The sequence below is a fragment of the Typopeltis vanoorti genome, chromosome 5 (genome assembly GCF_054136105.1).
Source record: "Typopeltis vanoorti isolate ZY-2024b chromosome 5, IOZ_Tvanoo_1.0, whole genome shotgun sequence".
Taxonomy (NCBI): domain Eukaryota; kingdom Metazoa; phylum Arthropoda; class Arachnida; order Uropygi; family Thelyphonidae; genus Typopeltis; species Typopeltis vanoorti.
Window position 1 is genome coordinate 53,069,537 of NC_143553.1, and position 24,036 is coordinate 53,093,572.

General features: G+C 36.7%; 1 protein-coding gene across 1 annotated transcript in view; it reads left to right on the plus strand.

Annotated features, from left to right (window-relative positions):
* The window catches only part of Cdc23 (cell division cycle protein 23), a 184,285-nt gene that overhangs the window by 151,147 nt on the left and 9,102 nt on the right, over positions 1-24,036 (plus strand). The window contains exon 15 of the mRNA XM_090392433.1: positions 874-966. Within this exon, the coding sequence (XP_090248559.1) occupies positions 874-966 (93 nt within the window). The remainder of the gene's footprint in view (positions 1-873; positions 967-24,036) is intronic.

Genomic DNA, 24,036 nt, shown 5'->3' on the forward strand with positions numbered 1-24,036 from the left:
AGTTATATTCCAGACTGTAAGCTATGTCTCTATTCATTGACCACTCTCATTACTTCTTCACAAATTTTCAGTTGTACTTCACTCAACTAGCAGTGTATGTATTATATGGATATCTAATGTTGTAGTAGATTGTAATATAACTATTACTGAAAATTGTTTTGTGTCCGAAGTTAAAAAAGAAAAATTCGGCAATTTGAAAATTGTAGTATTATATTCACTTTACCTGAATCATTATTCTGTATATTTCATTGAAGCATTTGTTAATTTGGAGAAACTTTTATGGTAGTGCATAGCTGCACTTTGAGTGTTTAAGTAAATTGGGTATTTCTTCAAAGCAAAATGGACATCTTCAGGGATCAAATGCAATACAGTTGCTTTATACAAAACAGTATATATGCATTATGGTACGATATATAATTGTGAAGGGCCTCTCGAGCTCAGTCAGTAATGATGGTGCCATTTTATAGGAAAGACATGGGTTTGGGTTCACATCCCATTCTGAGTTGCAAAGAACCTTTATAAGAGTTTTTCGGTCTGAGGTGATACATCCAGTGTCATATGGAGATAGCAGGTATAGAATCTTGCAGGGCAGACATACTGGCCAGAAAATACATTGCACCTTGTGCAGATAGGATAAGAAGCAGCTTACTTGCATATGATAGATCATTGTAGTATGTTATAAGGAGAAGGTAAGATATATACTCTAATTATATATCTTACCTTCTCTCTAACAGATGAGACTCAGTGAAAAAAAAAGTAGCCCAAGAAATGACTGAATAACTTCATTTGATATTTCAATGTACGTAATAAATGTTGTGGTCTCAGTAAACAGGTCTACTTAATTATGACTTTGCATTTTTTTTTCTTCTGAAGACAAGAGAAGATGGAAAATCCATGCTAAGCAAAATTGTTCAATTAAGAGCAAACAGAGACAGTAGTGCTCCTACAGCAACATCTGCAATGGAGGTAAATTTGAATTTGTAGTTAAATCCTAAAACTGCTTTTGTTACTTTTATATTAATCTATATTCATTGTATTGTATTATATAATATAAACTGTATATTATTATAACTAATTATATAGGAATTGGTCACCATGTAGTTTTGAACAGGATAAAATTGTATATCACATTTGGGGGGGGGTGAAAGTTTTCAAGAGTTCAGTTTCAAACTGCACTGTATGTAAACAATTTTAAAGTTCAGATATACATAAATATAATGTGAGAGAAATAAAGTTTGGAAACAAGAACCAAATCTTTGCTACAAGGCTCCATGGCCATGTAGCAAAGTTGTCTGAAAGGATAATCAAAAATCAGAACTTGATGGTGGAGTCCAAGAATTTGAAGAATCTTGGAAAAGAAGAGCTCATTTCAAATATTCTGGCAAATAAGTCAACAGCCCTTGTAGATTACATAGAAAAATATAAGAAAGCTATGATTTTTTGTTCCATAACATAGCTTGCCAAGCTTCCACATCCCACTGTACACACTCCTTGCACCACTGAAGATGACACAGCATGTTGGTTTGGGTAATGTAGGGCTTGCATATTGCCATCCTACCAAGGAAACCCATGTTGTGAGCCTTGGTTCTGAATGTTTCATGTTTTTTAGTCGATACCTGGAACTCTGCATCCAATGTGTCGGCAATTAATGCTGATTTTTACATATTTTCCTTCGTACTATCCTTCAAAGTGCTACGAATGATTGGGTGAGTGTGGTAGATCATCCCATGTGGGTAGCACTTAAAATTCAGTATGGTTTCAGTGATTGTTGACCTAGGATGGTCCAATTCGTCAACAAATTGCATGAACGGATAGGCCTGCAACATGGCATCCTGTCACAACATCTCTTTCAAATTCCATCTGTTCCCTTCACCCAGACACATTTGCACTGACTTAGGAGCATCGTATTCCTCCACTTTATACTGGCTACAAACACTACTTGTTACATGGCACAATGCACCCTGCCCATCAACTTCTTTCCAAGTAGTGTATGTATGTATGTATGTATATATGGGTGGGGGGGGGGTATTGAAATAGGTGAAACTTAGAAAACATCGGCTGCATTCTCATTTGTATACCTATTATAAAACATGTTACATTTTAGCTAGTTAGGCACAATTTGTAATGAACATGGCGACTTAATAACGAAACTGATAATAGAATAAATATGGTTGGTATGGTGGAGAGCTACTTAAATAGCTTTATATGTAAGAAAATATGGTAGTGTACAAAACATTGTTCAAATCAGTTTTAACTTATGTGCAAGATGAATTAAGTAGGGAAAAAATAAGATCAACTAGGGACCACAAATATTCAAGTGTGAGGACAACTGCAAGAGGGTAACAGATGGCATCATTTTCAGAATCATATTAAAAATTAGGGTATTAGAAGAGAACTTGACATTGTCTGCATTTAAGAATGTGTGAGGAGAACTAATCTAAGATTCCATAGTCACTTGTGAATGGAGACAAAAGGGAAAGAATGGGAGAGGAAGCAAAACATGTCTTTGATGCCAAGACAAAGATTTATGTAGATCATCATCAAATTCCTGACATTTACCCTCAAGGGGATGTACATAATATGATAGTACTACATGAAAAATTTACATCATTACTAACTTCCTACATACAATTTTCTGCCAAATCAATCTGTTATCTGTCAAGCTACAACATTGTCAGATCTTATATTTATACTAGGGGGGGTTCCTTCCCCCCCTCCGAGTTCCGGACTGGTAGGGCGGTTCTCCTTGAATTCTGATGACTTGAAAGGGGGTACTGCTCCCCTGGCACCCCCCCCCCCAAGTTCCAGACTGGTAGATCGGTTCTCCTTGAATTCTGATGTGGTATGGTCACTTAAACAGAATGGGCAAGGAAAGATTAGCCAAACAAGTGTTCTCTGCCAGGTTGGCAAGGAAAAAGACCCAGAGGAAGACCAAGATATAGGTGGATTCTGTTGTCTATTTTCATATTTAATTTACCATCTTCACTAAAAATCGTGCCTAAGTAGCTGAAATGTTTTACTTGTTCTATAGGTTCTCCACTCATAATGCAGCTGCTATTTCCAATGCTTCTGCCTATTTTCATTATCTTTGTCTTGTTATTGCTGATCTTCATACCATATCTATCCCAACAATTTAGTCAGGGAATCTTGCAGACTTGTAGCGGATTTATTTAGAAGTATAACATCATCCGCAGAAAGCAAGGAGCTGACATTAACATCTCTAATTTTGATATCAGGTTTAATACCACTTTTCTTCATAATGTAATCCATATACATAATGAATAACAGAGGTGATAATGTACGTCCTTGTCTAACACCAGATTTAACATTAAACCATCTCCCTGTACTTCCTTCAATTATAACTGCTGACTTACAACTCAAATAAAGACTAAGTATTGCTTGATATAATGATCCACTGACACCATACAACTGCATCATTTTGAATAGCTTCTCTCTTGGCACCTTGTCATATGCTTTTTCCAGATCTACAAAACTTAAATACAGATCTTTGTTATATTCCCATGACTTTTCAACTATTTGTCGTAAAGTGAATATCTGATCCTGATAGCCTATATTTGGCATGAATCCAGCTTGTTCCTCACCAAGCTTCTCTTCCACAATCCTTCTCAACCGTTTCTCAAGTATACTGGCATAAATATTACCAGGAAAACTCAGTAGAGAAATACCTCTGTAATTCTCACAATCAGTTTTATTTCCCTTTTTATATATGGGTACTATGAGAGCTCTACTCCAATCATCTGGAATTCGTCCTTCTATCCAGGCACTCTGAACTATGCAGTGTAGCCACTAAAACTTTTATACCTCCATACTTGAGCATTTCTGGTTTAATGTCATCTACTCCAGCTGCCTTTCCATATTTCACACTTTTGATGGCTTTTTCTACTTCAAGCATGGATATATATTCCTGATTGCATGCCTGGTCAGTGTTTTTTATCACTGTGCTGTCATCACTGCTAGTTTCATTTAGCAATTTTTCGAGAGAATTACTCCATACTTAAGAACTCCATACTTTAGTAATTACTCCATACTTCAGAACTCCCTGGTGGACACTTCCTGTGTCCACCAGGGAGTTCTGATTTTTCTATATTTGCAGACAACCTCACCACATGCCTCTCTGGCAGTATCAATCAATGTTTTCTTCAGAGCTTGCCACTGAATCTCCAAGGTTTGATTCCTGTTCTCAAACTCTTTCATTTTTTCTTGAATAATGTTTCTATATTTTAGTCTACAGTTCACATCTGAGAGCTGCTCAACTTTTATTCGTTTTAAAACTTTCTCACATGTTCTCCTTTTCAATATGAAATTCAATTTTATCCTGCTTAAGATTAAATGGTGATCACTTCCAATTTCAAATCCTCTGTACACTTTAGTGTCCTGCACCAGAGAGAAAACATTCCTTGCCGCTTCTCTCCATGTGAATTTGTGCACATTTTTATGTTTGAGCATGGTGTAAGTAGTAACCAGTCCATGTCCTGAGCAGAAATCCAAGTATTTGCCATTATTATTAGCTTTGCTCTTTTCTCCAAATTTTCCCAAAATATTTTTGTATGTCTGATAATTATTTCCTACTCTGCTATTTAGATCCTCAACTTTTCATTTTTTCACTTGATTTTCATTGCAACTGACACAAGTTGCTTTTTCTAAAGCCTCAAAAAATTCCTCCACTTCTACCTTATTGGAACCTTCTGTGGGATAGGCACAAATTAGTCTCATTGTCCAGTTCCCCATTCTCATATTTGCCCACATTACTCTACTTGAGATTGCCTGCCATTCAAGAAGATTAGCCTTATATTTTTATATTAGCTTCATATTGTTGAATACTATGGCTACTCCTTCTTTTCCTTGCCTGAATATAACATTTTGTATTTATTGCTCAGAAAGATCTCACCAGTTTTTTGTCTTTTTTGTTTCAGTCACCCCTATTATGTCAATCTGGTACTTATCTAATTCCTCAGCTAGCTCCATTTCTTTGCCATTCAGGCTTCTTATGTTGATAGTACCGATCTTTAACTCTGGTGATATTGAGTTGGGGTGTGTTTTCAGATTTGTTCCAGTAGCTGACTGTTCGCCCTGGTTCCCTGGCAAAAACAATGGGGGCTTTGTTTAACCGGGCGACGCCCCAGCCGGCATGAAATTCTACCATGTTGTACCATCATTTAATATTGTGGTTTAAGCCAATAAGAATACAATTCGGTCAGCTAAATCCCAAATTGCCCGCCCATCCTCATTCGTTCAGTATCCAGGTAGATACCTAACAGGGTGCACCACGAGAAGGTGAGGATTGGACATTAGGTCAGAATCCCTGGTCTGTTCTCCACATTTCTTTAAAGGCTATGTGGAGGTCTCCTCTCAATTATACAGCTTTGACCCTTTATGTAGATTGGTGCAGTTAATAGTGCTTTAGATAACTGAAATATAAGATTTGAACATTGGAGGTGTATCAAACATCACATTAATTTGGAAAAAAAAATTATAGATAGGAAGCTAGTAATGATGCACTACCATATTATTCAACATGCCTCATGAGGGCACACATTATTATTAGTCTTTTAAGAAATGAAATGCAAAAAAAGAAATAATCTGATTTAAAAAAAAAAAAAGAGTGACTTAAGGGTGATGAAAATAAGGATCAAGGAGAGAATTGGAAGTCAAATTCCAATTCTCAGGAATCTTACACATTATTAGTATTGAAAATTGCTGAGAATAGATTCCAGAAATAAGAACACTAACAGCACCATTGTGTACGTTACCTGAGAGTATGGTGAAAACAGTGAATGAGTTGAAGGTATAGTTGAATTGTGTGTGTGTGTGAGAGAGAGAGACTCACGTAATGAGTCTTTTGGCTTCATTGAAGTGTGGTGATGATAACAGTTAGATTCCAGAAATACAGCTTTTAAATCTACTAGCCACAAAAAAATCCTCCCCTCCCAGGTGTCAGCCTAATCATCATCATTGATTTCCTGATATGTATCCCCAAGGGATGTTCAGGCTACTATTAAGCAACATCATTAAATTTGCATTATTATTAATCTCCTATCAAAGTTTCAGTCTAATTTATATAATTATTGTTATAGGTGATATTTTAAAAAATAAAATATGATTGATTACAAAACAAAGTAATAGATTCTATATTTCTTACTACACATTACATGTAATTATATAAGAATATCCTTTCCTTTAATGCGGATTTAAAATGTATGCCGTGACACAGCTCATTTACATAAGGGCTTTAATATGACCTCCAATGTGTCTTTTCTTAGTTGCAAAATACCACATCAACTGATTTATTTGGAACAAAATCCTGCTGGGAAGAGCAATTCATACATATCCTTAATTAATAATAGAATAAATATGGTTGGTAAATATCATTCGGTGGAGGGATTCGTTGATAACCTTAACTTCCCTTTTATTAGATTCATTTGATTAAGATCTCCTTCACATGATGATGATGTAACTTGCTGGTATGTTTAAATGCTTCCCCAAAACTTTGTACTGGTACTACTCTTTCACCAAATGTATTGAAACTGTTTCTTCATTATCATCATAATATATCCTAAATGTTTACCTAAAATTTTAATTTCTTTTCCAAAATTTTCCAAATCTTCAGACCAGGTAGATATATCAAATAATGAGACAGCTTTGGCAGTTTCTGATTCATTTTTGCTAAATCTTTTTACCAAATACATTATTCCTTCATCAGTTAGTTTTTTTCTTTCAACATTTGAATATCTCTTCGCATGTACTATCTGATTTATGTTATCTAAAAATTTCTTCTTAAAAGGTTATAATACTTCTTGCATTTCTTTCAGAGCACTGTCCATGGCATTTTGACTAATTAGTAGGTTTTCCCATTGAAAAATCAGTGACACTTGTTTGAATAAAATTCAAAAATCTAAGAGAAAATGGATTCTTCTTACAAAACATCAGTTAGTTTTTTTCTTTCAACATTTGAATATCTCTTTGCATGTACTATCTGATTTATGTTATTTAAAAATTTCTTTATATTTTTAACAAGCTTCTTGATTGCCTATTTCCTCAAAATGCATTTACCACTGCAGAGTAGTTAAGTGTGGTCAATGCTCAAACACTAATAGAATCCACTTACCAAATGCAGATGCTGGAACTTCAGGATTTATGTTTTTAACATGGCTGCTACTCTTCCCAATTCTTTCAGTCTTTTTGGTGAATTCTGATGAAAGGTTATGTAATTTTTTTTTATTATTATTATTCTTTCAATATCAGAAACGAAGTGAACATCTTTAATAAAATTTAAAACAGAGGAATTATGGAAACAAATGCCTCTTTCAGTTTCTGATTTTTATCTGTGTATCTCATATAAAGAACAAATTCCTCCTCATTTGAAATATCTATAGAAGCATCTAAAAGAAGACTCATGCTACTGAAGGTTCTCATTTCCTTAATTCTCGTTCAATGACATCAGCAATAACTGACACAAATGCTTTACTTCTGATGTCATTCTTGTACTGACTTAAACTTGACAGCTCTACTAAAGAAGCATCATACAGATAGAAACTACACTTTTGAGTTTTGTTTCACAAAACTTAAAAGTGTAGTTTGTGTTTTCTTTCATTTATTGTTCATAATGAAAGGTGAATTTATATAAATTATCCATGGTTCTCATGGATAAGAATGACATGAGAATTACTTCTGATGTCATTCTGATATTTTTCTATCTGTATGATGCTTCTTTAGTAAGGCTGTCAAGTTTTTAAGTCAGTAAATGGGTTAATGAATTTGGCTATATAATAGGCTGCATTAAAAAAAGCAGTTAAGGTGTTGAAACATTTTAGAATCCATTTTTCTTTGACAATCAGCTAGAGGTGTGTTTTCTGGGTAATTTCTAGCCAAGTCACAGCATTTTTTGTGAGAATTGGATGCTGCATGAAACACCGAAATGTTTTCACTTTGTTAAAGGTCCTTGAAAACCCTGTAGCAGTCTAGAGTCCCAGAATATTTTTTTACATACATAACAAAATGCAGCTGTCTTCATAACACAACCACATGAATTCCTTGAGCCATTTGTCTTGGAAAGCACAATTTACTTGATGGCACAACAGAACTCTTTTTTCCAATGTTATTAACACATTCTGGTCTCTGCAATTTGCCTTCAGTTTTTCACTGTTTCACAAAACTTAAAAATGTAGTTTGTGTTTTCTTTCATTTATTGTTCATAATGAAGGGTGAATTTATATAAATTATCCATAAACAGTAGTTTAATAAGAAAGACAAATAATAAAATTCACAAAATACAACAGGAAAGTGGATAGCACTTCAGTGAAATCAGACTCACTTTTCATAATGTACCTAGTCTTGCCATAAATACTGTTACAATTTCCACACCCTAGCAGGTCCAACAGAATTGTGCGAGCCTGGTTTCGTTAGTGAGCAGCCATCATTTGCTTGTTTGTCAGTAGAGAGAGAGTTGTGTAGCTATATGGGTTAACATGCGCTGGGGAGATAATGAGAACCATGTAGCTGTAATAGCATCTCACAAGGTTGGAATGCATCCACCTGTTATTTTCAACTTGCTAAAAACACTCAGGATCAGTAGGATATATGTTTATCAGACTGTTAACTGTTATATTGATACAGAAGACGTATCTGACTGCCGAAGAACATATCGACCACGCTATGCTAGGACACAACAGCTTCTGAGGGCTGTGAAGGCATGCTTCCACTGCAAACCTATGAGAACACAGAAAGTGATGTCACATCTATTAACTGATGACCTGGGGATATGTGAGCCTATTGTCATTCTACCGAACACTTCCTAACACCACAACTTATGTGGCAGAGGATGATAAAATCAAAGTGCTTCTCCAGCAAGTATGCAAACAACAAACAAGATGTTTTCACAGATGAGATGATTTTCATTGAAAATGATTAGGTATATGCCCTTGTTGGTCGTACAGCACATGCCATAGCACCAGTGGTGTTGCATGCCCATTTAGGTGGAATATGCTGTCATGTGGCTAATGCAACCCGTGCTGCAAAATTCATTTTGATTCATGTCAATTTGACCATTAATTGTAGGATAACTTTGATTACTTTAATTTATCAATTAATATCATTTTAAATGTGAAAAGCATAAAGGTCAAACGAACAATAGCTATGCTTCATGCACGCTGTTTATGTGAGCAGAATAGAGGGTTTACACTTTATGGTGAGATTAGATTATCATTGGCAAATACTAGAGTGAGACACTAAAACTGAAATGTCTCCACTTTGTGAAAGGTCCTTGAAAACTCTGTAGCAGTCTAGAGTCAGAAGTCCCAGAATATTTTTTTGAATTTGACAAAATAATTTGGATTTTATATGATTTTTAAACACATACATATAGAAATCGAAAAAAAGTAATCACTTGGAAAAAAATTATGATTTTTCTGGATTGAACCAAAGAAAGGCTGAACTCGTTTTATTACCTAATTATACACAAGTTCCGACTTCCTTCGACTATAATCATATAATCCACAAAAGCAGAAAACAGGACATTCACTACCCATCTACAGTGTTTCCTACTGTAAATATGGGCAAAAAAGTTATAAATTATTTGTAGAAAATTATATATTAAAACTTGTTTATATTGGTGTCCTAAATCTAAAATGTCAGTTCACACTTCACGCACGCAAAACAGATGAAACTCAGAAAACAAAAAGAGCAACTCGTGACAAATGACATCATTCAATTGAATTGGTTGACAATAATGACCAATCACAACCACTGATTTCTGGGTGCTATTGTCTCAGTGCGCACCCTGCCTTGCCTTCTGGGTGGTTTGAAACCACTGGAATGCTAAGAATTTCACTTGCTGCACCATCTGTACGTCTGTTTAAAGGGCTCAAAAGTGTCTGTATTTGTGACCTCACACCCTAGCTTATTAATGCGAATATGGTATAATGTTTATGCATTGAAAAGTGTTCTCTTTTCACGAAACAGTATATTGTGTTTGATTTTAGACTTCACACGCCAGGAACAATTAGGGGGGTCTTTACAATAGTAAAGGGCAAGAATATAATATTGATGATATTGCTATTACGTGGGTATATGCTGCACACCTTGAATGTATGTCCCTGCATAGCACCCAGTAATAGAGAGGTCTCCAGTGATGGTTTAGTCTGTGTATGTATATATATATGTGTGTGTGCGTGTGTGTGTGTGGGGGGGGGTGTATCGGGGTGCCCAACTTCCATTTCTGCAAGAAAAGGGTCGAAACTATCAAAATGTATCATGGGTTCCAGCAAGATGCCGTGCTGGAACCCATGCTATAGCTATTGTGCAACAACTTGTTTTATGGTAGGCAGTGAACTGTCAGAGCTTGCACACAAGGTGAGGACCACACAACAGTGGTTGGAAACGAATGTGCCTGGCCACATATTACCATCTGATTGGTAATATGTGGTCTTGATTGGTCATTTGGAAGTCTTGATCTGAATCCATTGGACTTCAAATTTTGGTTGGAGCTTGAGAGAGTAGCCTGTAAGAATGACACCCTAGCATTGCCAGCCTAAAAGTGGATTTAGAGCGAGCACCGGCAGCATTTCTGTTGGATGTTCTGTGTGCCACCATAGACATGTGGCCTCATGGACTTTGGGCATGTGTGAAGGCAAAAGCAGGACATTTGAATATTGAGTGCTGCTATATGCACATTATACATGTGGTTTGTATGTGCTGAAAGCTGTAAATGATTTACTGATAGATTAAAAGTTTATGTGCTGTGCAAGTTGTAACAGTATTTATTGCCAGACTAAGTAAATTTTAAACATGAATCATTGACTTAAAACTCACAAGATTATGGCATGTTTCTGCCGTAATCCTGTGAGAATGAAGACAGTGATGTTGCAAGAGATGAATGTTTTGGCAGAGCATGATGTTACGTCTGATAACTGATGGGCAGTGGGGGGGGGGGGGGGGAGAGCCTGTCGTCATTCTACTAGACTTTTCCTAACACCACAACTTATGTAGCAGAAGGTGATAAAATCAAAGGCACTTTTCCAGTGGTAGGCAAAGAACAAACACAAAGAAATCTTCTTCGTAGATGGGAAGATTTTCACCATTGAAGAGTGATTTAACTAATTCACTTGGATATGTGAATTAGTTAAATCAATTAGATATGTCCTAAATGGATATATGTCCAGGATTCAGAGAGGTCATCACCCTGCATCAGCGAGGGTATATTGTGTGTGTGTGTGTGTGGAGGAGACTTATCAGGGGTATTCAAGTTGCATTTCTTTGAGAAAGGGGTCAGTGCCTCTGCCAAACTGTATCAAGATACGTTGCTGAAACCTGTGGTAAGGCCTCTGAACAACACCTTGTTTCATGGTAAGTAGTGGAACTTCCAACAGAACTTAGCTCCTGTACACAAGGTGAGGTCCACATAACAGTGGTTGGAGGACGAATTTGCCTGATCACATATCACCATCAGATTGATCATCTGAAAGCCCTGATCTGAATTTGTTGGACTTCAAATTAGAGCTTTGGAGAGCAGACTGAAAGTGGATTTAGAGCAAGTGGTGGTAGCATTTCCATTGGATGTTGTGCATGCCACCATCAGTATGTGATCTCGTGGACTTTTGGGCATGCATGAAGGCAAGGGGGGCATATCAATCATCGAGTGCTGCTATATGTATGTTATACATGTGATTTGTATGTGCTGAAAGCTGTAAATGATTTACTGATAGATTAAAGGTTTATGTGCTGTTCAAGTTATAGCAGTATTTATGGCTAGACTGTGTCACATGATCTATTCTTTGAAAATAATTGTATTTTTTACATAGTGTTAAAAAAGGCCTTATCAGTATGTAAAATTATTATTATAAAGAGAGACTCCCAGGGAAGAAGTGACTCATTGAGGGAAGCCTTGTATGATGACCCTTTCAGAAGTTTGTATATCTCAATAATATCACCCTTTTTCTCCTTGCTAGTGTCATCAACAAATTCTCAGTCAGTATTCCACAATCCTTATATCATTTTTAACACTCTCCACTATAATCAGAATCACCACGGAAACCAAGAGACCAGACCTGTGTGCAATACTTCAAGTGGGGTCTTGTCAAGGTTCATTTCAAAATTGCAATTATTCTCTGAGTTGTGTTTGCAATTCTTTGTGATATGGCCCTTGAATTTCAACTTTCTGTCTAGTAAAACACCAAGATCCTAAGCCTGATACTACCAATATAATACGCTGTTGGATATCTAATCACACAAGTGCATGACTTGACTAACATTGAATCAAATCATTCTGTAAATAGTTGCATGTCAGATCCTTCCCAATATCATTAATGTACAGATTGAATAACATTGGACCACGGGCTGATCTTGTGGCACACAACTGGTTATCTTAAACCTTGCAGACTCGCATCCCCCACATACAATTTTTGATGTCTATCATTCAGTCATCCTCTTATCCATGCCAATATTTTATAATCCAATCTTATATTCTCCATATTGATACTTATGGCTATTTTGCCTATTCAGTATATTTTTCAGATTTTAGTCTGCGTTTTTAGCCTCCATATGTATTTATCTCTATTTTGACCCCCCCCCCCCCTTTTTTTTTATAAAAAGTTCTAATGTATTTATTCAGATAATAGTCCCAATCTCCAGTCTCTAGATCTGTTAAAACACATGCAGAAAATCAGCCTAATCTTAATAAAAATATGCTTGTATTAAACATCTCAAAATTGGGGAACTTTAATTCTTGGGCCTTTCGCCCAGCATGACTGGGGCTGGCCAGCGGCACCGGTGGAGGGTTCTCCTCGTGGGACCTTGGGCTTTTCATGCAGTCTTTTCCACTTGTTGTTTTGTGCGAATGCATAATTTGGCAATTTTGGTGTTGTTGTAAAATGTGAAGTGTTTTTTATATATTTTATTATATCTTATTAATATTCTTTTTATATTTTTATCTTCTTATCGTCAATACCCACTTCTTATATGTTTTTTCTCTTTCTTTAATCTTTGTCTCTGTTTCTTTATACACCTCTCTTAACTTTAAACTTATATCCTCCTATTCCTTATCTTTACCTCCAGTATTCCTATTTTATTATACCAAGGATCTCTAGATATTTATTTGAATTAGAGACTGCGCCTCCGGAAATCCTTTTATGGCATCAAATATTACTACTTTCGGTAGATATCATTCCTTACTCTCATATACAGTCGTGGCTATCCCTTTATCTAATTCTCGTATTAATTATCTATCCTCCCCGCTCACAAGTTCGGTTGTTTTTTAGAACAGTGCATCAAAGAATTAAATTATCAGGCAACACTCTATTAATATTTAAACAACAAAAATTTAATTCACATAAGACACATTTTTACACTGCATTTTCAATAATAAAAGGAAACATCACAATTTAAATCTGCATTATCTCACGCAAAATCATGTCACACATATAACTAATTTTCTTAATGCAACATAAGTCATTTATACTGAGCAATGGTACTTGTTACTAAATTATTAAATCTTACTCATTGAACACACAAACAATATCTTTTACACACAATTGCTCTTTCCTTTCTATGCAGGGAATATTCTATAGGCAAATTTCAGCATACAGTTACACTAAGACTTATTTCAAACTAAAAAACTTCTGACACTTAATTACTTTATAATCTTTAACTGTTAAATATGCCTATTTAGATCAGCTTCTATTTACAGTCCACTAATAAGAGTTCTCTTAAAAGCTCAAGGAAATTTAACAAATGGGTCAACTCACTTTATAAGCTGCTACCCACTGTGTACTTGGCTGGACTTCTTTTCCCTCTTTCTTCCGTGTCAGGTTTTTCCTCTTTACGCCAGCGTTAGGTCTACTGATGTTCCTAGGATACTCTGTCCTGCCGCACTTCGGGCAAAGATTATCGGCTTGTGGAATGCTTGCATGCATGTTGGATCAACGGAGCAATTTCTTTCTTCTGACAACAGCTCCCGGCGAAGACTCGTCAATTCATCTCAACTGTCAGTTTTGCCTGGCGGATCGGTTCCTCTCATCTTTCTTTCAGATCACTGGCACGATTTCTCCGGACATCGCGTACTCGATGGCCTACATCAGCCGGACAACCATCGGCAACTTCCCTATCGCGACCTCTGGATCCTTGACGAAAATTTCTCAAACCGATCTCACGTCCTCAACGGCTTACATCAGCTGGACAACCGTTGGCGACTTCTCGATCCTGACCTCTGGATCCTTGACAAAAATTTCTCAAACCGATGTTGCATCCTCAACGGCTTACATCAGCCGGACGACCGTTGGTGACTTCTGGATCCTGACCTCTGGATCCTTGATGAAAATTTCTCGAACTGATGTCGCGTCCTCAACGGCTTACATCTTTTATTCGGTCACTTCCGAATCCTTGTGCAGAGATATGCAAACCCCGAACATTTCGGCGAAATGCCTTGATTCTTTTCTTTGACTGACCCTTCATTTGTTTTTCTCCTACACTTCCTAAATCCTATAGTTCTGGCAGCGGACATTCGTTTGAGGCTTTTGTCGGTCCACCTAGCACTGACCTTGAGCTTCCCATGTAGAACACGCACAAGTTTGACATCTTTACAACAATTTAAAAATATACTGCTTTACTATTGGCAAGGTATTGCCTTAATACTATACCTTCTAGAATATTCCCTCATTTGGCATAGAGCACATACAAATTCCCATTGGGATTATTTACATATAACATACAGCTATTTACAAGTTACAGGTCTTACTGGGCTCGACCTTGGTAAACCTTATGTAAAAATGTTTAGACTTGTTATAGCTACATAAATATATTTATATTGTTTCTCTGATGATGTCTCAGTGGCTGGGGTGGGGTATGGGAGTGAGTGGATGTTCTTTAATTGTTTATGTGCTGTGTTTGTTCCATTAAACCTTAAAATAAGTTCCAACCAACACTTAAGTCTAAATAGTTTATTCTAGGTCCCAAAATCATTCAGAGTGGAGGGATTCATTAAGGACCTGTACTTTCCTTTTATAGATTCATTTGACTTAAACCTTGTTTCTTGTTTATTGAAATGTTTTCCAGTGAGTTTAAAGTTATGCTACTTTTCATCAAATTTATCAAAATGTTTGAAGCATTTACAAATAATCTTAATGTCTTCCTTCCCAAAATCTTCTAGATCTGCAGGCAAAGTAAATGTGTCAGATACTGAGAGGGCTTTAGCAATTTCGAATTAATTTTCAAATCTTTTTTTCAAAAATGTATTCTTCCTTTATCTCTTGCTTTTCATTCAACATTTGAATAGCTCTTTGTATGCATTAACGGAATACTTTTTTATACATCTCAGCTATTCATGTTATCTAAAAATATCCTCTCAAAATGTTGTGGAGCTTCTCATTTCTTTCAGGGCATTTAAGCCACTGTTCACATTGTATTTCTTTTGACTAAGTAGCAGGATCTCCTTTTGAAAAATCAAGCTAAGAAATCTAAGAGCAAATGGATTGCACAGGAGTATGTCAGTCTTCATTTTCATTAACAAGCCATTGATTTCTCAACATTATTTCCTTTTTCATTGCCTATTTTTCTCAAATGCATTACCACTACAAAGTAACTGTATACATTGTGCTTCCACCATGTTAAACACCAATATTATTAAATATAGATAATTGAAGTTTTTGTTTGTAACAGCCTACTACTTTTCCCAATTCTTTGTCATTTTGGTGAATTCTGGTAAAAGGTATATGATTTCTTTTAACCCTCATTTTAATTTCATCAACAAAAAGCACATCTTTTACAGAATTTAAAATGATCAGATTCAAAATATGTACAAAACATGATATAACATGAGTCTCTCTTTAATTTTGCCACCAGCTTAAGCATGCTATATATTCCCTCTGTTTCAGTGCATGCTAATTAATTACCAGTCTTAAATGAAAATAATAATTTCATTTCTCTCTGTGATATTAGTTTCAAAGTATTGCATAGCTTTTGAGTTTTGTTGGAGAAGAATTGTGAAACTGAAAGAGGCATTTCTATATATATATTTTATCTCATGTATCTCACAAAAAGCACAAGTTTTTCATCTCATTTGAATTATTTCTAAAAGCATCTAGAAGACTACTCACTCTACTGGATATCCTTTACTAATTCTTGTTTAATTATACCAGTAATAACTGGCAGAAATTCGTTACATTTCAAGTCATTCAGTACTGTTATACTGCTGGACTAGAACCAATTGTGCTTATTAGCAGGGCTATCAAGTTTTTGAAGTCAGAAAATGGTTTATTGAATTTAGCTATATTATTACCCATTATAGTGGAAGAATTAAATGTTGGAATTCATCTTTCCTTGGCAGGTGGTTAGAGGTAGATTTTCTGGGTTAATTCTGGCCATGTCTGTCGCAGCATTTTTTTGCGATCATTGGATGCCTCATGAAACCAGAATGTTTCCACTCTGAAAGTCTTTGAAAATTTTGTAGTAATCTAGTTAAAGTGTAATCTCAGGATATTTTTTTGCACGTGTACATCTTGAAAAACATGTCTTACTACTTGATGATGATATAACAGAATTCTTTTCTCCAGTGTTTTTAATTCCTTCTCCCTTTCACCTTGAGTTTTGCACCATTTCACAAAAGTAAAGTGTAGTTTGTTTCCTTCATTTCATTTATCACTCATAATGAAGGGTGAATTTATTTAAAATGTCCATAAAGTATAATTCACTAGGAAAGACATAGAAATTTACATAAACAACGAATTAACAATCTAGCTTTAGTGATTGTTAATTCGTTGTTTATGGATATGATTGGAACACCAATCATATCCTCTCCATCCAAAAAACAGCGGCTTGTATCACCTTGTCATTGACCCATCAGAATGTCATCCGTGGAGCACACATTGATTAGATCTGGGCAACATAAAAGATGTTCATCAGTTTGGGCGTCTCCGCAGTCACAGCTGTCATCATCTGCATAACCCCATTTCATCAGGTTACTTCTGCATCTGGACACTCCCACTCTAAGACGGTTCAGAGTCCTCCAGGTGGTATAGGGTAGGTGATATCCCTTGGTTAACTCTTCCTTAATTATGGGGGCTACTTGAAGTTGAACTGATTCCCTCCATAGAACAAGGCATCGCTCCTCAGGTTTATAGATCAATGGTTTAGTTCTTTGCATAAAACTATGCCTCGATTTGAGTCGAGAAACCATGATGATATGGCCATACATTGGATGTCTTTTGTCTGTCATCTGCTTTTTTTCTCCATCTTACCGGCCATTTGATGTCTTATGCCTGCTAAGGGATACAGCTTGTTGACTAGGGTTGGTCTTAGGCATCCGGTTATGATCCTAATGGTATCATTTAAAGCCAGATCCACATGTTTCGCATGGGCAGATGCCACCCACACTGGGGCAGCATACTCCCCTGCAGCAAAACACAATGCCAAAGTTGTTGAGCAAAGTACCTCTGGTTGAGCTCCCCACATCGTGCCGGTCATTTTTCTTATGATGTTATTTCTTGCATAGATTTTACCTTTTAGTTCCTGGCAATGTACCTTATATGACAAGGTACGATCCAGTTTAACTCCAAGATATTTGGGATTGCTGCAGTGTTCGAGGCGTTTTTCTCTCCAGACAATGTTTAACTGGCATTTTGCTTCCCTGTTGTGCAGATGGAAAGTGCATACCTGAGTCTTGTTTGGGTTAGGCTTCAGGCAATTGGTCTCATAGTAATTGGAGAATATTTCTAAGGCTTCTATCAACCTCTTCTCAACTTCTTCAAAACTCCTTGCTTAACTGCATATAACTGTGTCATCGGCATAGATAAACCTCCTCATTTTTGGGTGGGTTGGCTGATCATTAGTATAAATATTGTAGAGCATCGGGACCACTACGCTTCCTTGAGGTAAACCATTCTGATTTCTCCATCTGCTCTTCTTTCCTCAAAGTTACGTAGAATCATCGATTCTGGAGCATGGTTTTAACTACATTCATGAGGTGAAAATCTTTCCTTATTTGGTACAGCTTGACCAACAGTTTCTTGTGATTAACAGTGTCATATGCTGCTGGAAGATCGATAAAAGCTACTCCAGTCACAAGGTTCTTCTTCTTCTTCACCATCTTCGATGTGCTGCATGAGATTCAGAATTTGGCCATAGCAGGACTTTCTGGGATGGAAACTGGCTTGCTCGGGTATAAGTTTCTCGTCAATGTTTGCTGCTATTCTTTCCAGAATCATTTGTTCAAAAACTTTATACAAGTGGCAGAGGAGAGAAACAGGGCGAAAATTCTTCGACTCTGTAGGTTCCTTTCCTGGTTTAAGTAAAGCTACCACTTGAGCTTTCCTCCATAATTTGGGCAACTGAAGAGATTCTACATACCTATTCATCAATTTCACCAGCCATTGGATGGTGAAATTGATGAATAGGTGTGAGAAAAACAGATAACATTTATCTGTTTTGTCCGAATGTCGTCCGGACCAGCAGCTCTATTCTCTTTCAGGTGGCATATAGCTTTTCTTAGTTCTTCTTCGGAGAATGGAGAGGCTAATGAATTAGTCTCAGCTTCTTTAATGCACGTAAGATTGGTTTTCAGTATCTTCTTGTCTGTCCTGCCATTCAATAATAGCTGGTGAGCGATCTGGTTTGGCGTGACCTCTGTTATGTAAACTGGAGTTTTAGTTGGATCGTTGCTTAAATTCTTCACCAGTTTCCATGCTCGTCTGCTGTTCTGTTTCATATCCAAATCCTGCAGTAGCTTCATCCATCTCCATTTTCTACCATCCGTGAGTTTATCCATCAGTTTTTCGCCTGCCTCAATTGTGTCTACAGCGAAAGGATCCTTGTCATATCTGATTTTATATTCTTTTAGTCGTTCCGTCTGGTTTTCATTAAGCCCAGCTATATTTATTGAGTTCTGCACCCTCGTGGTATGTGCTGCCAAGATACTATTTTGATGGTATTCATGAACTCTTCATAGTTACTTAGATCCACTTCAAGATGTTTACTGTCTGATCGAGTTCCTTTGCAAATCCGTCCCATCTTGCTTTTTTAAAATTAAACCATCGCTTAAAAGGTACTATCTCTGGATTGATAACGGCTCTGACTTCACAAGTAACAGGTCTGTGATGAGTTCTTGGTATCGGCTCTTCTACTATCTTCGTCGCTTGCACAGCTACTTGTTCACTGATAAAGATGTTATCTGGATTATATCCTCTTCTGCACCTTCCACTATTGAATGATGGTTTTAACTTTGGATCGTGGATAAGCTTCACTCCTTCTCCTCTCAGCCCAATTTTCCAGCTCAGCACCATTCCTGTCAGTCATTTTGTAGCCCCATGTTAAACTCTGACAGTTAAAGTCTCAGAGTATTATTTTAACCTTCTGGGCGTTAAAGTTGGCAGGTTCTTTGAAGACGAAATCTTCATTAGGTGGCTTATGTACCGATGTGATTGTGCAGGACTTGATCTCGATGGTTAATATCTCTATATTATTATGCGATGCCATAATAATATAGATTTAGTATCCAAGTCTGGTTTAGCAAATATAACACTACCTTATTGCTCGTGTGGTCTCTAAAACATCACATCACTGCTAATAAAATTTCCTTTTTGGATGAAAGTCCTTCAATATTTATTGAAGTCGTCTTAAAAGCTGGCGTTGAAGAAGGCTGATTCGCATGATTGTTCCGGTAGCTGAAGGATTAGCCAGCGTTGAGTTTCAACATTGCCCAGAGTATGCCCGATTGTGATTTCTGAGTGATCGCTTTTGTATATAACACAATCTACGAGGAGGCTCCTTCAATGTTCCCCCATAGTATACTATTGTAATCATAATGCTGTGCCATTGTAAATGTATGGTTTATTTTCTTATATATGTAATATCTCTTTATCTTTACTCTCTTCATTCCTAATTCTTTATAGCTATATTCTAATGTGCTTTTTCTCTCTTATCCTTTCTCATTTACTCTACTGCGTACTATGTTTATCTACCCTTTGCACTACGAGTCTTATGCCTAAAATACTAGAAAATTTATTTAATTTAAACTGCGCCACTAATATCATTTAATTAGCATAAAACTCAATAATATGGCCGGCAGATTTCTCTCTCTCTAACACAAATTCCTTCAATAAAACTTTACACAAACAGTCATGGTCTATTCTTTTACTTAACTTTACGCTTCGGCTATCTCATTTAGTTTCCCACTCACAAGTCCGATTTATTTAGGAACAGTGCAGTTGTAAAAATAAACATTCAGGCAGCACTCCTTTAACAAAAAAATCAAAACACGTTTTATTTACATTACTATAAAATATACATGAATTAAATAATAGGGAGATTGCTTTCTCTATCCATCTATAAAAATTCATTAGCACAAATTAGAACCTTTTTACTTCAACATTAATTAATCTCTTTAACTCAAAAACCTATTAACTCTCTGCTTACAAATTTAACTTATTAAACTCCTAGTTTACTTGCAAAGAGGTTAGAGTTATTTTTACAAATTTGATATCAATTTCCTACATGCCAATTGACTCTCTTAAGGACACTATATATCACTAATAAACAAAAATCTTAAATGCCCTCTAACAACTATAAGAGGGAATATACAAAAGTGTGCAATTTATAAAGGCTCGTATCGCACATTTAGTCAAAAGTCTCACTAAAAGTTCTATGGCAATTCTTTTATCTCAGATCTCGGCTTCAGCGGTATCACCTCAGGATGTTAGCGGGCTTTTGGACTGCAATCTGCAGTACTCAAATAGCACATACAAGAGGTTTCAGCATACAGTTAAATTCTCCTCTGGATCCTACTTCGGGAACTTCTGCTACTAATCGGCGATGACTGCAACTGCCGCCGATTGGCTCTGGCTCTTCTTGGTAACAGCACTTCACCTTTGCTCTTTAGGCACTTTGATCTCGGCTCTCCTCTTTGTAGCTGGGGCCTAGCCTCTTGTTCTTTACCGCCACTGCTCTGGTTCGGACTCCGCTTATAGTCTCAGCTTGCTTCCGCTCTGGTTCCAACTGCCTCTAGTTTTGACTTCTGATGACTCTCCCTTGACGTTTAGAAGCAGGGAGCCCTGTCTGCGGCCCCTGGAAACCCTCTCTCTCTCTAGCGATGTCTCAAACCGGGAAGCTCCCTATGCTTGGCTCTGTCCCTTTTTATTATGCCTTCTCTGAAACCTCGCACGAAGTTTGTAACCCCTAACCCCCAAAGAACTCGGCATGACTCTTTCATCTTCTTTCAAGTTCAGCCTGCTTTCTGTTCTCCTCCGCTTTCTTTTGATTGTAAGTTGCCGGCCATCTGAAATTTGTTTGAACCTTTCTGACTGACTTCGGAGGTGTTTACGCACAGAGCATGTAAGTCTTTCTCATATACAAAAGAAATCATAAACAACCTTTCTTATGCCATCATGTAGAGCTATTACATAAAGTTCAGGCGGAAAAACATTACCATGTTTTTTTAACACTCTGAAATATTCTTATTAAAGGAGTATATACAGCTAACTTCCAAAGGATTATTTACAAAAGTATCTAGTACAAAACATACAGAGACAAACAAGTTATTTTTACAACATTCTCATGGGACTTGACCTCTGTAAAAAATCGATGTAAAGCGCTTTGATATTTTTAAGCTACATCGAGATTTTACACTATCACCTCTACAAATTTAAAAATACAAACAGTTATAACATTTCTCATAATATCAGTGAATTATATAACATAACAGAAAGCAAAATGTCTTTATCCTTCTAACATGTTTATTTCTCTAGAAAGCATTTAACAATTTGTTGCATGTGCGTGACAAATGGCAAACTGGAAGTATGAGATAAGCTATATCCTGCCCTGTTGGAAGTAGAGACACCAGTTTGTCTTGTTCCTACTATGAATGTGTTAAACTCATCACATGTATCACTTAGTGTTGAATACATGCTGTTAACCATCATTTTTTTTATAACCAACCTTTATGTTAAAAGTTGTGTATAACCACCACTAAAGGTGTGTGTGTGTGTGGGTATAACCTCCACATAGCCTTTAAAGGAATGCGGAGAACCGACCAGAGCTTCTGACCTAATGTCCAATCCTCACTTTTTCGTGGTGCACCATGTTGGGTATACTGAATGAATGAGGATGGGCTGGCAATTTGGGATTTAGCCGACCAAATTGTATTCTTATTGGCTTAAACCAATATAGAAAATGATGGTATAACCATGACAAAATTTCATGCCTGCTGGGGCATCGCCCGGTTAAACAAGGCCCCCGTTGTTTTTGCCAGGGAACCAGGGTGAACAGCGAAAAGTCAGCTACTGGAACAAATCTGAAAGCACATCCCAACTGAACATCAGAGTTAAAAGATCGGTACTATCAACATAAGAAGCCTGAATGGCAAAGAAATGGAGCTAGCTGAGGAATTACATAAGTACCAGATCGACATAATAGGGATGACAGAAACAAAAAAGACAAAAACTGGTGAGATCTTTCTGAGCAATAAATACAAAATATTATATTCAGGAAATGACAAGGAAAAGAAGGAGTAGCCATAGTATTCAACACTAAATACGAGGCTAAACTTCTTGAATGGCAGGCAGTCTCAAGTAGAGCGATATGGGCAAATATCAGAATGGGGAATTGGACAATGAGACTTATTTGTGCTTATGGTCCCACAGAAGTGTCTTAAATACTTTAGAAATTAAATTTAGAAAAAGCAACTGAGGTGATGAAAAATTAAAGGTTGTTCCTTGTTGGGGATCTAAATCGCAGAGTAGGAAATGATTGTCAGACATACAAAAATATTTTGGGAAAATTTGGAGAAAAGAGCAAAGCTAATAATAATGGCAAATACTTGTTGGATTTCTGCTCAGGACATGGACTGGTTATTACTTACACCATGTTCCAACATAAAAATGTGCACAAATTCACATGGAGAGAAGAGGCTAGGAATAAGAAAAGTCTCATTGACTATGTTATTGTTGATAGTGATGTTTTCTCCCTGGTGCAGGACACCAGAGTGTACAGAGGATTTGAAATTGGAAGTGATCACTATTTAGTCTTGAGCAGGATAAAATTGAATTTCATATTGAAAAGAATAACATGTAAGAAGGTTTTAAAGCGAATAAAAGTTGAGCAGCTCTCAGATGTGAACTGTAGACTAAAACACACAAAGATTATTGAAAAAAAAATGAAAGAGTTTGAGAACAGGAATCAAACCTTGGAGATTCAGTGGCAGGTCATGAAGAAAACCCTGATTGATTCACCCAGAGAGGCATGTGGTGAGGTTGTCTGCAAGGATAGAAAAATCAGAACTCCATGGTGGACACAGGAAGTTAAAGAGGCAGTGAAGGAAAAGAAGAAAGCATATCAAAAGTCCCTGGCAAATAAGTCAACTTTTGCTCTTAGAGAATACAGAGACAAATGTAAGAAAGCAAAACACTGTGTAAAGCTAGCTAAACAAAAGTCATGGGAGGACTTTGGCAAGAAGGTGATAAGATATTCTGGAGGTTGTTGAAGAAGCTTAGAAATAGAGGGAAGAGTGCTGTAAAAGGAGTTAGAGATGATAAAGGTGACATGAAAACAGGAGAAAAAGATATCTTTGAAGTATGGAGTAATTACTTCGAAAAATTGCTAAATGAAACAAGCAGTGATAGCACAGTGGTAAAAAACACTCAACAGGCATACAGTCAGGAATACATATTCATACTTGAAGTAGAAAAAGCCATTCAAGGCTTGAAATGTGGAAAGGGCAGCAGGAGTAGATGATATTCGATCAGAAATGTTGAAGTATGGTGGTATAAAAGTCTTACAGTGGCTGCACTGCATAGTTCAGAAATCCTGGATAGAGGGACGAATTCCCGATGATTGGAGCAGAGCTCTCATAGTACCCATATATAAAAAGGGAAATAAAACTGAATGTGAGAATTACATGGGTATTTTTCTACAAAGTGTTCCTGGTAAGATCTATGCAAGTATACTTGAGAAATGGTTGAGAAGAATTGTGGAAGAAATGCTTGGTGAAGAACAAGGTGGATTCAGGCCAAATAGAGGCTGTCAGGATCAGATCTTCCCTTT